The following is a 16,826-nucleotide window of genomic DNA, read 5'->3' as shown; positions in this document are numbered from 1 at the left end:
CCTCCAGAGCTCTGGTCCTCTCTAGGGTGGATACTGCAACAACTTCTTCCTCAACCTCCCTCTTTCCTCTCTATGCCCCTTCAGCGAATCCAGAATAGGGCTGCAAGACTTATCCTTGGCCTCAAACCCAGGGACCGTATCTCTCTAGCCCTAAAATCTCTCCACTGGCTCCCGGTTGCTCTAACCAGTAGATACCAGCACCACTTATCTCCTCAGCACTGCCCTTGCGGGCCCCTGCCTGGCGGATGGATTCCTCTGCCATAGCACTTAGAACCTAGCCAGTGCCCCTCCACCCCCGGTATCCCTCGGCCCTTCTCACCCTGGTCCCCACCACCACTTGCCCATTACCTGCTCCCTTCCCCACTGTATCTCCTGCACTTCTCTTCACTGCACTTGCACGTCCAAATGCCACAAGGCCTAGTAGGACCACAATTATATATTTACTGTTTTTTGTCATTGTTACTTACTTCCCTCCCCCCCACTTTGCCTTGTGGCGCCTTGAAACACCTGTTTGATGTATAGGCGCCTAACAAATGTTCAATAAATAAATACAAATACTGGAGGATATGTGTATGTCAGTGGATAAAGTAATTTCTGACTCCATATTCCAGTTGAATGTTCCATAGTTGGGGAAGGATATCCCCCTTTTCTTTAACTAAAACAAGTCTTCTGTACTTTGCTCTTATGCATTCACTCTGTCAGACATTTACTTCCAAATTAATTTACTTCTTCTTATCTTTACTTTGTCTTCATCTTCCATTCTCTAAGTGGCAATGGATATGGTAAGGTTAGATGTACGTTTTGGGTTGGGGTCAAGAAGGGTTTAGGGTGAAGAATAGGTGTTAGAAAGAATTGGATCCAGAGGTCTCTCCCTGTAATGATGAAGTGAATGTTAGAAGAAGGGAAAGGCAGAATAAGTAAAGGTATGATGAGGTAAATGATGATGTGAATGTACGACAAAGTGAATGCAGAAGAAGTAAAGACATTCATCCAGTTGGAGGATCTCCTCCATGTTGTTTTGGAATGGTGTCTTCCTCCAGTAGCTTTTCTGGCACCTGGATTTGTATCTCCTTTTGGTGATGCTGTTGCATTGTTGGTGTCTGCACTGCGATTCCATTATAGTGATTTTCATCAGCAGTTCGTATGTGAGTCTTGTTTGACAGTGAGACCTTCTATTGAGACCAGTGTAGTTGTTGGAGTGGCAGGTTGCCCAGAGCAATGCCAGTGGTTCAAGTTTAAGCAATAAGCCCTGAGCGGATGGGAGCATTACCCCATAGTTACAGTGGTAATGCCCCCCCCCCCCACCCCTGCAAGTGGCTTATTGCTATTAGTATCCGGGCCCATGGGGCATTTTTCTTCTGGTGCGAAACGCAGTAAAAATAATGGTCACTGTGGAAGGGAAAACGAAATCTGTTTTCCCTTTCAATGGCCTTTCCAATGTACTGGGTTCATCTTCTCACAATAATACTCCTAGATTACCTTCCTCCCACTCTTCTATGTGACATTTCTTCAACCATTGTGCTACTACTTATGTATTACTTAAGCAATAATACCTGAGTTTGAGAGCATTACTGAGTCAGGTAATGCCCTGTGGCCCGAGCATACAGACCGGGGTACTAAAAGCCTGCTTATTCCTTTCTCCGAAACACTCTGGTATTTCAGAAAGGGAGATTTTTTTAAATTTTTTAAATGGCCTCTGGGGAAGGGAAAATAAACACAGTTTTACCTTTCCATGGCGGCCCTTGAAAATAATTTTTAAAGTAAGTAGTCATTTCTCCCATTCCATGGTTGCCATTCAGAAAAATAGGAACAAATTAAAGAAACAAAATGGCCACCATGGAAAGGGAGAAGGTAGCCCCTTCTCCCTTTCCATCGCAGCCATTCAAAAGGAAGAAGGGACTACATATAGACCCTTCTTCCTTTCCATGGCGGCCTGTCGTAGAATGGAAGCAGATGTGCTGGAGACAGAAGCGTTTCAAGTGCGTCTGCTCCCGAACAGGCGCAAAAAAGAAGGTAAGTGGAGGGAATGTGGGGGGGGATTCTGTGGAGGGAGAGAGGGAAAGAGGCAGGGGAACGAAGCACTTACCTGAATCCCCAGCGGGGGAACATGGCAATCACCAGCCATCTGGTAATTCCCCCGTTCCGAGCCTCGTCATTGGCTGGGAGGTTGCCCACCCCCCAATGGTACTAATAACACAATTAGACATTGTTTGCCTGTTGATTTGTAACCTCAGCGCAGAGCACAGGGCTAAAACCTTGTGCTAAATGTAAAGGGTTAGGTATTACATACCATTATACTAGTAGTACTGTTAAGTGGAACAATAAGAATGGGTGTAATAAACACTAGCAGTACGTAATTAGAGCATTTCTCTCTCGCTCAAAGTGCACATTACTAACAAACTGTGTACGATTCCTTATTTTCCGAATGGGCCCTCCCTGTTTCCATTTTATATCCTTTTGTAGTTAAAAGAAGAACATTGCCCTAGCTTAGTCTCTGTTTCTGCTTGTCGTGACCACAGCTAGCAGAGCATGTGGGACACTATTGGCTAATCGTTCATTACACTTTTCAGGGATTGCGACTTAGCCATTTCAGTATTTTTCCCAGTCGTTCTGTGTGTCTCGCTTCACATGCCTACAAGTCTCATATATATGAATAACGTACACCAATCAACATCAGAATTGTTGTCATGTACTCATGGCATCAGTTATTTATACAGCATATAGACTTTTATTTATTTTACATGTCACATAAAATTTCTTTATAAAGATTACATGTTCTACATGTCAGAATACAACATTTAATGTTATTTTAGGAATATGAATTGAACAGCAAAGACAGGGTGGGGAGAGAGTTTGACTGAAGGATGAGAAACAGCAAAGGTAGAGTGTTAAGTAGATTCAGTTGGATAAATAGGCAGGCAGATCGACAGAGAGCACAAGTACTGGCACAACCTAAAGGCTGGTTGATTCCATTTAGCTGCTTTTGAAAGAGTAGTGCAAGGTCTTTGAATCCTTCAAAATCGAATTGTCTCATTCTGTTCTCTATTTTATTTTTCCCAACAATATGCTATCAAGCTTCAAGCTGCCAATCACATTCAATGTTCACTGGGCTCTTCAGACCGGCAGACTGTGCTCAATACCCTCATAACATTTTACAAGAGCATTAAAAACAACTCTTTAAGTGATTCACTAAAGCTCTTTGTAGAGATTCTCCTATTTAAGTTATGTTGTTACCCTATGCCTGATCACTTTCTATACTCCTCAAGAAAAATGTTACCTATCCCTGCATATTTGATATCCCATGAAAGATAAACTACAAATGTCTGTCTCATCCTCAGACAGTATTTATTCACACAAATGTATGTATATTAACAACAGGATACCCAAATTCTGATATTTATAGGTGGGCAGACAAAAGGACTTAACTGGCAAGACCTAAGTCTATATTCAATTGTCCCAATTTCCCAAACATCAAAGTGGAATACACATGCAGGAACTTCAATATTGTATTCAGCACTGGTTTCCATTCCTAATAAAACAATTAGTTAGAAAAAGTGTTCTGTCTTATTGCGAATAGGTGATCTTAATTTATGCTGATATGCCTATGTAGAGTGGTCAACCGGTTTCAGCGACATTTACTTTGTTACAGTCGCATTCATCATGAGCTACACAACCATTATTCATGTGATCACTTATACTCTCATATCTTGGGAAGAGGAGCAGTTATATTCTTCTCTGCTGATTCTCAAAGTGGTCCTGCTTATTTATGTTTGCTCATTATGGACATTTTTTGACATTGTTCATAGGTTCAACTAGTTTAGTTGTGTTTGTTACCAGGCAAAACAAACGACAGTATGCCATGCCAGGTGGAGCATTTTTGAGCATTTACCATTCTTTTTTTCATCAAACTAAATGTGCCTTGCTAAAATAAAGGACCAGTCAAGGAAAGCAAACAGAATATCTAAATAAAATAATATAACAAAGCCGGAATATTCAACTGTATATCAACACTTCCTATTCGACCTGAATCAGAAGCTAGCTCAGTGGGTTAATGATCCAAGGTGTCTACCAAGTAGGTTATGCAGAATGAGTGGTTTCAGCCAGCCCCTTACCTAGTAGACAGCTGTTTGGCAGTCATAGCTGCATGGGTACCCACATTGAAACACCTACTGCATCTTCATAAGGAGATGTTGTGAACATTTGAGGTACAGCTCTGGAGTGCAGGAGAGAGGCCTGGGTTGCTGCTGTCTATCCTGTGCATGACTGCCAGCTATAATGAAAAAGTGCTTTTCCGTCCAAGCATTCCCAGCATATATTACTAGCACCCACTTCACAAGTAAAACATAGACATACAAAACGGGATACTTATAAATAAATCCATGGTGCTACAAAATAATGACAACAATGTAAAAAGACCATTTAGAGCAGGCCTATATGTTATGATGATATGTTAGTTGTGACTGTACTGTACATTTGCTATGCTTAGAACACGTTGTGGGTCTCTCCGACACACCACCATGAATCCTATCAACTGCTCTCGCCCTTACGGACTACATGGTACATTTAGGAAGATGTTACAGTTGAAACAGTAAAATAAAAGTATTTCTTATACCTCTGAAAATGTTTCATTTGTTTCTGAATCCCATTTAGTCTCCCCAACCCTCTTCAGTATTACTGAAAATATCTACAGCTCCTTTTCTCTCCCAATGTTCAGACCGGCAGAACGGAATGTAGTGCGCTGGCTCCCCGGTATCCAGTCCAGACTACTCCAAGGGTCAACACGCTGGAGGTGGACATTCCTCACTCCAAGGCTGCCCGATGTGCCTTCCTTTCTGACATCAAGGTCTTTCAGTCCATTGAGCAACATTCCTATTTCGACCTGGCTGTTTCTGGTACACTTGGGCTGCAGTGTTCCGAGAAATGCACATTGGGCACAGTTCCAGCTGTGTCGATGATACTGACTTGGATATGTAGAGTGTTTAGTCCTGGGATCCTCCTTTCCCGGCTTAAGGCAAGTGTCTCCAGCATGTTAGGATGGGTTACTGCTAAGCCTGAGTATTCCGCTTTCTATACAATGTAGTGCAGAATAACCAAGTGTCATTTGCCTGTAGTTTTTGATCCGGCGGCCTCAACACAGCTGTTTTTGTTGACCGTGCCTTCAGACTTCTCCATCCGGCGGGGGTGGCTGGCAAAGCTTGAATAATCTAGAAAAACAAGAACGAGGGTTCAAATTAATATCATCAGCGCATACACCTTGTTTGTTATACATAGACCATTTCCCTAGTATAGAAGCTCTGCGAGTGTACTATGCAGCAACGAAGACCATACTAAACAAAAACAGTGCCCAATTAAACAAAGCAGCTTTCAGTCCAGTGCACAAAGAGGGCATTTTTGCTAACCTGGCCACAGTGGCATCTGCACAAAAGCCACTGCTAGACCTAAGTGCCTATGATAGTAGGAAAACCCTTAAAATAGATCCTAATTTGGTGGGGTCCTTCAACGCATGGGCTCAATGATGTTCCTGTTATAGGACTGATGAAATAATCCCTCATGCCGATGAACCTGTGAAGTTATGGGTTTAAGATGCGTATTCACACAAGAACCTACAATAAGGGGTGAGTGGCAGAGGAGGGGACTGTGAGTTGAAAGGGAAAGCTCATCGGCATGTTTCCACATTTGGAGGTGATTTCCAAGTCTGAAGGATGTTTCCGTCAAGTTATGTAATCAGTTACGTATTTACAGAAGGGCCCTCATTTGTTTCAGGTCTCCTACATGATTATGGTTAAGCCTGGAAATCAGGTTAATTTCAGTTTAATGAGAAGGAGATGGAATTTAGATGAATTACAATGGTGTAGAATCATCGCAGGAACACACTGACATGAACTGTGATGTACAAAATAGCAATTGGTTTATTGTTTCCAAATAAGCACTGAGCACAAATCACAAGTAATTTTTAGGGTATTTATTAAATGAATCTGTTATGTCCTCTGGTTGACATGTGTTTCGGCACTAAGTCTTTCTCAAACCGGACATCAGTTGTCATCATCCAAATTTTGCTTCTTAGCCTATATCATCATTATTCACAATCTTGTCCCATCATATGCAGTCACGGGGTAATCCCTTGTTGTTCCATTCTCTGAGTAAATCTCCCTTTGGTCTGTAAAAAACAGTGTTCACAGAAAGAAAGGCTTAGTGCCGAAACACGTGTCAACCAGAGAACATAACAGATTCATTTACTAAATAGCCTAAACATTACTTGTGCTTTGTGCTCAGAGCTTATTTGGAAACACCAAACCAATTGCTATTTTGAACATAAAGTTTGGGGTACAACTTCCAGGTGTTACCAGGAGCGACGGGCTTTCTTCCTTAATTTTACAGACCGGTGCAGCAAACCTCTCCGTATTACCCCAACAATCATGATGAACTGTTATGTGTCATGTGAAAAACATTTGTTTTTTTGTCACAATGTTTAGCAGTACTTATATCAGAGGATATTTTTTAGACTTTTGTGAATTTGACATGGTGTGTCTAGAGGGAAGTTAAGAGAAAGTAATACCAGGTTTACTAGAGTGGAATGACTGAGTCACTAGCTTGAATTAGAATTCAACAAGAATATTACGAGGGAGGTCTGGTGCCTTATCTCAGGGCACAATTTTACTTGGTGGTATGTGCTTAATAGGTACAAGCACAGGAAACATTTGCAACCTCCAACAAAGCAAAGACTTCTGGGTCAAGAGGTACTTTTACGAAGCATACACGGGTCAGACATGATGAAGACGTGGATTGATTTTACCAACAGGTCTTTGTTAGGGTTATAAAGATAGTTGTGCCCAAAACACACATACATGTCTATCAAGAAAGTTCAAGCAATGTCAAACGTTCATTCACGTCTTGTTAATGCTGGGTCCTGGTTCATTCCGTCAGCTTTACTAACAAACTCAAATATGGGGGTGGTTGCCTCTCAATTTTGCCATTTCAGTATGTAGCAGAGAGTCAATCTCCGCTAATCTGATTGGTGACGTACTTGCGGATTGTGTGTCAAATCTTTCACTCCGGCAACATCACTTGTTCCGGTGCACTGAGCACAGGAACCCAATCCTAATAACACCACGCTTCACATAGCACATATACCTTTCCACATATATTTTTCCCATTAAACTGAATTTCCATGACCCAGAAACCAACAATTTTGAATGTGGTGCCCCATATGCTCATGGGTTGATGTCGGCCACCACCATATCCTCCACTCTTCGCACCAAGATCCCCCAAATGCCTCCACTAATGATTGTGTAGCGGGAGCCAGTATAAGCCATCATGTTGAGCGCACTTGCATCCATGCTTGAATCACATCAAGGTGGTTTTTTATTTTCATCATCCACAGAAAAGATTTTATGTTCCATACCGAACAAGTTGAACATCCTCCACCACAAATCTCAGATCTCGTGAACCACCTCTCAGCAAACCCATGCCAGTGGTCGTTTCTTGCCAAACCTCTGGCATATAATGCTGTGGGCATAGTACCAGGAACTGACAGCCATGTGGTCAGGTCTTCCACATCGAAAAATATATACCTCTTCATTTGAACTGGTGGGCAGCTGCGATCTCGACTCGCCCATCTATAGCCAGGCTTAGAATCTTGTGCTCGGCCCCCACTGACATCTCTTTTCTCACACCACTGACATCAAATGAAGAGTTATTATATGTGCCGGGAGGTTAGCTCAGTGGCAACGTAGCCTTGGATAGAAGACGACACTAAGTAACACAGGTTCGATCCCCGGGTCTGCGCTTAAAAACCTCTGGGTATTAAGCACATTGTAAATACGCAACTAAGTCATATTACTGTAACAGAGCGTTAATGGCCCGGGCTGTGTTAGCGCTTTAAAAATGGAAATAAAATTTAAAAAATCATCACCTTGTCTTTCTTACATATGGCACAAGTATAACATGCAACTCTTCTGCTATCCTGACCATGCTTGATGCCTGCTCGAGGTTAGTGGTAGCCTCTCCTGTAACTTTTTGTTGTTGCAGCAGCACACCACATGGCCTCGAATAACATCCACTGTTAAGACTCCAAAGTCAAGGTTTTTGGCTTGCTCCTTTAGCAGAGCAATGCAGGACGCCATCCTCTCACTTACTCCTTGTTCTCTTACAGAGAATAAGTACCTTTATAACACACAGTTACTTGTGCCAAAAACAAATAAAGTTTTTTTTTTTTTTTTAAAACCAGTTACTTTTTGGCCCAAGTTGCTCCTCCAATATAGGTGGAGTGGCACGGAACACATGTCTTGCATTGCTGGCACCCTCCGCAACTGGCACCAGTAGTTGAAGCGTCTCAAAAACGTGATGACTATCTGCCTTGATGCAGTTTAACAATGTGAACTACTTCCTTTCAAAGTCATAGTTTTTCCCCTTAATGGTATTGCTATAAGTGTCAAATACTTTTCTCTCATGAGTTGCCACCGTATCTCAGGGTCACTTAGGTTAGACTGGTTGACTGACATGCCTCTATGATAACTTCATTGATACAAAACACACTATGACAATAAAGAAACCAGCTAAATTAACTAAGGGAAGCTCATGACACCGAGAGACTTTAGACAGTCCACAGCACTTCAAAGGGGCAATCTGCAGCCCATTGCTCGCTCCCCATTGCCGGATACCACCTTATTCACAGGTGTGCAGAAAACCACTCCAAGTCTCAGGGACAGTTCAAGGGTTTTTGTAAATGTTTTCTTTGTGGGCCCTGGAACCGTCCCTCTCTCTCTCTCATCTCCCTTGGAGTTGCCTCTCTAACCCAAGCATCCATACCCCGAGTTTGTGCAACAAACGGTAACACCTACTGTCTGATGGATTTCTAAGGCTATGTATGGTTCCCTAAAATAATTATAATTATACTGAGTTATTTATAACGTGGTTAATACCCAGAGGTTTCTAAACATGGAATCAGGCATCAAACCTGTGTGGCTCTGCAGTAAATAGACAGGGCAGTTGCCAACGCAACCTAGAAGTAAAGAATGGACACAAAAGGGAGGCAGGCAGTACAATGCAAGCAAACTACCAAGGAGAAACAGAACGAAAGAAACAAACAATCACTTAGGAAACCCAGAGTAAGGAAGAACCCAGCAGGGATGCAGGAACTACAATGTGAGAAAACATCAATGGATAACAAGAAATGCCAAGAAACAGAACAATCAAACAGCGGACCTAGAGGAAAACAATGAACACAGCAGGGATGCAGGCAGTAACAAAACGCCAACAAACAGAACAATCGACCAGGGAACCTAGAAGAAAGCAATGAGCACAGCAGGGATGCAGGGAATGTAAAAAGCCAACAACTGTGTAAAACCTCAGAACAGTTCACAGTAGGTCAGGGGACGTGGCTGGGAAGGGGAGGTGCAAGGAAAGGGGAAGGGGGCGAGTGGAGAGAGACGTGCCTAGAGTTGCCTGGTGATGCATGCAGCCATGATGCGAGTGATCACATGCAATCTAGGAGAGAGGGCTTTGCCACAGAGGGTCTGTACCTCAGTTCTTATAGGCACGGATGCGTGGACGTGGCGAAGCATGCTACGTATCATCAGGCAGCGTCTCCTGCGCACCTGTCGCTCAACACCACATCCGTGTCCTGCGAGGGCTTTGCCGTTGAGGGTCCGTCCCTCAGTTCTTGTATGCATGGATGTGTGGGTGTAGCGAAGCGTGCTACATATGATCAGGCAGCGTCCCCTGCGCACCCGCGTCACTCACCACTGCAGCGTTGTCCTGCGAGGGCTTTGACGCAGAGGTTCCGTACCTCAGTTCTTATAGGCACGGATGCGTGGATGTAGCGAAGCATACTACGTATCGTCGGGTGGCATCTCTTGCGCACCTGTGTCGCTCAACACTGCAGCCTTGTCCTGCAAGGGCTTTGCCATAGAGGGTCCCTGACTCCCTACCTCGGTTCTTATAGGCATGGATGCGTGGATGCAGCGAAGCATGCTACTATCGTCGGGCAGCATCTCCTGCACACCTGTGTTGCAAAACACCATGGCCTTGTCCTGCAATGGCTGGCCCCTTCCACTCCTCCAAGACCATCATTAATGTTTACCTACATGGCATCACTGTGCAATATTTATAGACTTTTATAGGGTGAGGCTAATATTTACAGATTAATGTAAGCTGTGATGAATCAGAAGTGATTATCCCAGAAACCCTGGACTGGGACTCGTCTGATGTGGCCAGGGAAAGGCAGATGCTTCCTGGTCCTGACCCTGGGGATGGTGTTCCGCAGGAAGATTACATGATAGGGGACTCGGGTCAGAAAACTGGGAGAACCCCTTTAATAACTTCCCTAGAGACCCTGAGATCTTAATGGCCTATTGTAGAATTGAAACCTTTGCAGAAATGGGTAATCAGAATATTGGGGACATCAATTCCAACAAAACCCTATGTACTGGGAAGAGGGATTTAGAGGCACTAGACTGCAAAGCCCAGTCTAGTGTGTCTAATAACCCACAAATGAGCTGCACATTTGAATATATAAATCCTACTCAGGTGCAGACCATTAGAACAAGAAAGTGAAGAGGCAGAAAAAATGGCATACTGCAGTTGCAGCAACAGGAGTGGAAAACCAAAGACGCCTGAGCCGCCACTGTATCTGAAGCAAGTTAGAGTTCTGATACAGATTTTGTGTTTGCAGATTGAAAGAGCAGAGGTCGCCCAGCAGGAAGCGCTGTTTCGAAAGGCTTTCCCTATGGAGAGAGAGACTCTCCTGATTGCGCATCTTGTTCCAGTGGCCAGTGAGCACCGGAACACTTCGGAACGAGAAGAGCTCCATGCACAATCGGCACGAGCCGAGGGAAAAGGACCAACACCGTTGATTATACAGAAGGCAGCAGAAGAAGCAGAGTTGTATGAAGCAGCAGATTGAACAGACACATATAAGGAATACGGTGAGGTTACCATTGCTAGGTAATCCTGGAACACTCTGTAGTCGACCGCTTGCTATATTTCCTTATTTTGAATACCAAACTAATGAAAGAGAATCATGTTTGTGTTATAACAACATTGACGAAGAAGAAAGGATGTAAAAGTGGAAAACAACAATAGCAGGAGTGAAACCATCCTATTAGAATGTATCAAGGAGAAGAGGAAAATAACCTGGATTGCCTGTGTCAAATACAACAGTGGAACAAACAGCACCAATGTGTCTCATGTTTTCTTAGAAGAAGTGAATTTTATGTTGTTGAAAGTCGAAGACTTTCCAAAAGTGTTAGATGTGAATCTCACCACAGTACTTGTAGTAATGTTAGGAGCTTTTGTCCTGGCAGGCAGGTATACCTGGATAGGGACCTTTTAGTGGTAGTCCTGGCAGGTTAGTGGACCTGGAGAAATCATTGAAATACTGAAATTGCGATTGGAAGCTGTGAAGAAGAATAAGTGGCAAGACCACTAGAGTATTTTGGTGTAAACATCCAGACAAAACATTGTTGTTGATACAGAACAATTGTGAAAGTATATTTGTTTTATTAGGAAGACGACATCATGTTGAACCTTTGTATATATCTGAAGATGTATAAACTTACCATCTGATTGAATTTCTGTTAAAAGTTCAAGTTAAAGACTTTTGGGAGTGAGAAAACGTTATGATCAAAACTTGGTTACACAAAAGAACGTGATTAATTGAACATTTGATGGACATTTCTGCTTTGAATCTGGGGAAGGAGATCCAACACAGGTTACAAGGATACACAGTTATTAGGTTTAAGTTGAATATAACTTTTATTTTTGTTACATTTGAATTGCCATTGATTACCTTTATGAGCTTGATGTATTTATAAGTGTGAGGGACAGATTCCTTTCATTGAAGTGTTTTCCTTTAGTTTATTTTGATAGGGAGGGAAATGCTCTTTAGGTTAGGGATACTGAGGTGTTTGACAGACACTTGTGATTTAATAAAATTGCATCTTGTGAAACACCTTTACTAAGTTGTCCGCTTCACACTTCTTAAAGGGATGGTCTAGTAAAAATGTTTATTTAAAAAATAGATAGGCCACATAAAAAAAGAAATACTAGCATTCTCCGTTTTAAAACTTCCTATGTAAAATTTTGAGCTATTCAAGCTCAAAATTCGCAAAAGCAAGCACAGGGGTGCAGCCATTTTGTGAAATGGAGGCCCTCCTGTGCTGGCTTTTGCTTTTGTGGCACTAATGAAGGAAAAGCCAGCCAGCTGTAGTAAACAAAGGCTACCGCTGGGTGGCTTTCCCTTCATTAGTGCTGTAGGCGGAGGACGGGGACCGGAGACCAGAGCAGGAAAGCTTCAGCTGAATCTCGGTAAGTGCTATTTATTTATTTTACAAAAAATAAGCACTAGCTGCGTTTTTTTTTCTAAGTTTTCCGGGCTGGAGGAGCCCGGAAAACTTAGAAATAAAACCGCAGCTTTAAAAATGTTGTATTTATGTTTGCGGTCGCTTTTGAAGCGACCGCAAACATAAATACAACGTTATTGTGTTGGAAAACGCTGCGGTTTTTCTTTCCAAGTTTCTCAGGCTCCTCCGGCTCGGAGGAGCCTGAGAAACTTGGAAAGAAAAACCGCAGCGTTTTCCAACACAACCGCGTGTGTTTCTGCCTGCTGTGGCTATCACTTTGGGTCTCCGGTGCTCCGAGCACCGGAGACCCAAAGTGAAAGCCACAGCAGGCAGAAACACACGCGGTTATGTTTACATGCCGCGTAGTGTTTCTACCTGCAGCTGATTTCCCATTTGGAGTCTGAGCCTGATTTCCCATTTGGGGCTCTCGGGCTCCCCGTGGGGAGCCCGAGAGCCCCAAATGGAAAAGCAGACTCAGGCAGAAACAACGCAGTTGTTTTCCGCAATGCCGCGTTGTTTCTGCCTGAATCTGCTTTTCCATTTGGGGCTCTCGGGCTCCCCACGGGCTCCGAGCCGGAGGAGCCTGAGAAACTTGGAAAGAAAAACCGCAGCGTTTTCCAACACAATAACGTTGTATTTATGTTTGCGGTCGCTTCAAAAGCGACCGCAAACATAAATACGTTTTTAAAGCTGCGGTTTTATTTCTAAGTTTTCCGGGCTCCTCCAGCCCGGAAAACTTAGAAAAAAAAACGCAGCTAATGCTTATTTTTTGTAAAAAAAATAAATAGCACTTACCGAGATTCAGCTGCAGCTTTCCTGCTCTGGTCTCCGGTCCCCGTCCTCTGCCTACAGCACTAATGAAGGGAAAGCCACCCAGCGGTAGCCTTTGTTTACTACAGCTGGCTGGCTTTTCCTTCATTAGTGCCGCAAAAGCAAAAGCCAGCACAAGAGGGCCTCCATTTCACAAAATGGCTGCGCCCATGTGCTTGCTTTTGCGAATTTTGAGCTTGAATAGCTCAAAATTTTACATAGGAAGTTTTAAAACGGAGAATGCTAGTATTTTTTTTTTTATGTGGCCTATCTATTTTTTAAATAAACATTTTTACTAGACCATCCCTTTAACTTTCACATAGCACAGTCCAAACAATTATATACGTCAGGGAATACAAAATGCATGAGCCCAAAACTAATTTAATTCACTTAGATGTTCAGTGCATATTAACATTTCAGAAAACATTACACTTACTGTTAAGCCCAGGTGAATATATTTGCCCAAACCCCGAATCACCTGTATATTATAGTATTATAGTTCTTTGTGTTCAGGTGAACCTTTAAGAGATTTAATGAAAGATTTGGATTTAACTCTTGACAATTCATGCTGAGGAATTGATGTAAATATTAAGTTGAAGAGGTCCCACCTTTTTCGGCCATAATGTGTCCAAAACAAAGTATAACGTTAAAGAAATAGGTCAGAAGTTCAGAACCTTTCCTGGCATGTATGCTTAAAGAAAGCAAAGTGCCTAAATGGCAAATAGCTGGCACCTGGTTGTTTCTTAATGTAGAAATCAAAATTGTTTGTTTTCAGGTAACAATAAATTGTAAAATTATTTTAAAAAACACTTTGTGCCAAATGCACAAAAAATAATGAAAATACCAATGTGCATATAATGCATTTTATATTTCCATTAATTTGAGAAAAGTGTAGATCACCATATTCACATTTCCAGGGGGCTGTGCAGCAGCACAAATGATGTGATGGACTAGTACTCTTGCATGCATTAGTGTTGGGATCTTGTATTGCGCTCCACGCTCCCTGCTCCTACATGGGTGCTGGGAGGTCATTTCATCATGAGAGGTCCTTAAAGGGCCTGTCATTGTGAATTGTGTAAACAAAAAGATAAAAGCCTTTCAATCACTGCTTAAGGTATAGTAATTGTAAGTGAGACAGCAGCAGCACATGCCACTGCTGTTCCACGCCTAGAAAAACATGCATGAAAGGGTCATAAATAACTGTGAAATGCATTGCACCTTTGCTGCACCACTTCCATAGAGTGTCACATGTTTTACCACTGTTTATGTAAGGACAAAGTTTGTAAACTTGTTTCTGTGAATGACGTATCTGTATCAACCCCTGTATCAACCCCTGTATCAACCCCTGTCGTTTTCTCATATTTATCGACAGCAGTAACTGCATTATGCTACCTGTATAATTGTTTGTGCAAAGATGTGCACATGTTTTACTTTATGTTTTTGTGCAAAATAGATGTGCTTTACTTTGTAAACCGATGATGTTCAATCTAGAGACTACTAGGAACTGAATATTTTCATATATAAATAGAAGTACCTTATAAACTACGAGAAGTGGTGCTTTCTTTCCAGTACTAGATTATTAAAATGGTGAATGAGCAGTGAGGGGACCTAGCACACAATCCTTTCACTTTGTTGTTTTCTTCTATGATTAACACTCCATGAGACTGCACTCATGCATGTCTGCCGCTTTCTGTCTGCAGCCCACCACTCCAAACTCTTTTCTTTACTCATCCTTTTGTACCTCTGTGCTCTTTTCGTCACTATTGACCACTCAAATGCTCTCCTCACTCTCCAGCACCATGGGTTCCACAAATCTGCTAATGCCTGGATTGCATCCGACCTGGAAGGTTTATCCTTTAAAATCTCTTGGAACTTGCAAACCTCTTACACCATCCCTCTCCCTGTTGGTGTCACCCAAGGATCAGTCCTTGGACTTCTGCTCTTTACCATCTAAACCTCAGCCCTAGGAAGACTTCTCATCCTTTGGCTTTCGCTAACTACTTTTCATTGGTGACTCTCAAATATTGTTCTCCTTTCCTTCCTTGACCTCAGTAATCTCTGAATGGATTAGGAACTGTCTCGCTGCAATTCATCAGTGAATGGTGCTACACTGCTGCATTCTAAACTCTTCAAATTTTGAAGTCCTCTTTCTCTGGCTACCACCCTCGCCTCCCCTCTCCTATCTCCGTCATATCTGAACTTCATACTTCCTCAACCACGCTCGCCATCTTGGGGTCCTCTTTGATAGCGACCTCTGACTTCAGCAATTTATTAGTACCATTGCCTCTGCTGCTTGTACAAACCTCCTCATTTGGGCAATTTGTCCTTTTCTTACTAACCACTCAACAAAAGCTATAATTTCCACCCCCGTGCCCAGCAAACTACTGCCCAAGCCTTCTCCCTGTCCTTCCTTTCTACCTCCTCTAGGTAAAGTCCTCACATTTTGTCTCCACACTCTACAACCAACCCAGATCTTCCCCAATGCCTATCTACCTACTACATGCTGCTTGGCTCCCCTACTTTACTAATAATTGTCAGGCTCCTCTTTACCTTTCTGATTGTATCTCAGTTTCACGCGCCATCTCGTGCACTCCAATCCGCCTCTGCACTCAGTCTCACTGTCCCAACCCCTTCCTATGCATCCTCTCAGTTCTGTGTACCTACATGCCCCACTCCACTGGAACCCACTGCCCATCACAATCAAAGCCATCCCATCTGCGGATCTCTTCAAAGCCCCTCTACTCATCCTCCTCATTGACCCCACCACTCCCTCCAGTGATGGTTAATGAACATAATTGTGTATATTTGTATAGTACTCCTCTTTAGTTTAAAGTACTTGTCGCCTTTGGTTTAGTCACCTGTTTTCTTATGTATGTATATATTTTTCAGTTTTATGTTTTGTTTTGTACATGGTATATTTCCCACTTTTTACCCCCTCATAAACCTGCTGACCACTTCTCATCTTTGCGATACTATACAAGACCTTTCATGTGAATGCCTCCATCATCTGTAAATGTGTTATTGTAAGTCACTTCTGTACGAAATTGACATTGTTGTTCTTCAAATACATACAAATACAAAATACACATGTTCATGGCATGGTTTTGAGTTGCTATAGTTGATCTCACAGCAAACATAACTGCTCATAACACTGATTAGTTGCTTCCCTAACAAACTGCCGCCTAACCCTCACATTTAATGATTTCTGGAATTAACATTGCAAAACAGAAATCTTGTAAGTGCCTTCTCAAAGTGCAAAGAACCCAAAGTGAACCCAAAATGTTATTTTTAGGTCAGGAAAAATCGTGATTTTACAAAGTGCTGGCGCTTTATTAATGCTATCTCTTATTTAGGTGGCCTCGAACCTACATATCTATCTATAATGCCATCACTGGCACTACTACAAACATAAGATATCATGCTTTCTTAACCTTTACCCATGTAAGGAACCAAATAAGTGGCATCATTTAAGAAACCCAGCATGCTTTACCTTGGAGCAGACTGAGGGGTTCGATCTCTAACGCCAAGGTTCTTGGCAGTACTCTGGACTCTTGCTCCCTGAGGGAAAAGAAAAAGAAAACGAGACTCACAGACTTGAACATAACATGTTTGTCAACGTTCCCAACTTTCGTACTTTGCCTCTGATTGCAATTTAAAAGAATGTCACAAACTGGG

At 42.5% G+C, this 16,826-nt stretch overlaps 1 protein-coding gene across 1 annotated transcript in view; it reads right to left on the bottom strand.

Moving 5' to 3' along the window:
• Nucleotides 1-2,705: 2,705 nt before the first annotated feature.
• The window catches only part of PREX2 (phosphatidylinositol-3,4,5-trisphosphate dependent Rac exchange factor 2), a 1,458,907-nt gene continuing 1,444,786 nt past the window's right edge, over nt 2,706-16,826 (bottom strand). The window contains exons 40-41 of the mRNA XM_069621155.1: nt 16,642-16,709; nt 2,706-5,204 (exon numbers count right to left, since the gene is read on the bottom strand). Of these exons, the coding sequence (XP_069477256.1) occupies nt 5,159-5,204; nt 16,642-16,709 (114 nt within the window). The 3' untranslated portion in view covers nt 2,706-5,158. The remainder of the gene's footprint in view (nt 5,205-16,641; nt 16,710-16,826) is intronic.

Source organism: Ambystoma mexicanum, chromosome 5q (genome assembly GCF_040938575.1).
Source record: "Ambystoma mexicanum isolate Mex_15411 chromosome 5q, UKY_AmexF1_1, whole genome shotgun sequence".
NCBI classification, from domain to species: domain Eukaryota; kingdom Metazoa; phylum Chordata; class Amphibia; order Caudata; family Ambystomatidae; genus Ambystoma; species Ambystoma mexicanum.
The sequence above is the reverse complement of the archived record's forward strand: the minus strand, read 5'-3'. Positions and strand labels throughout refer to the sequence as shown.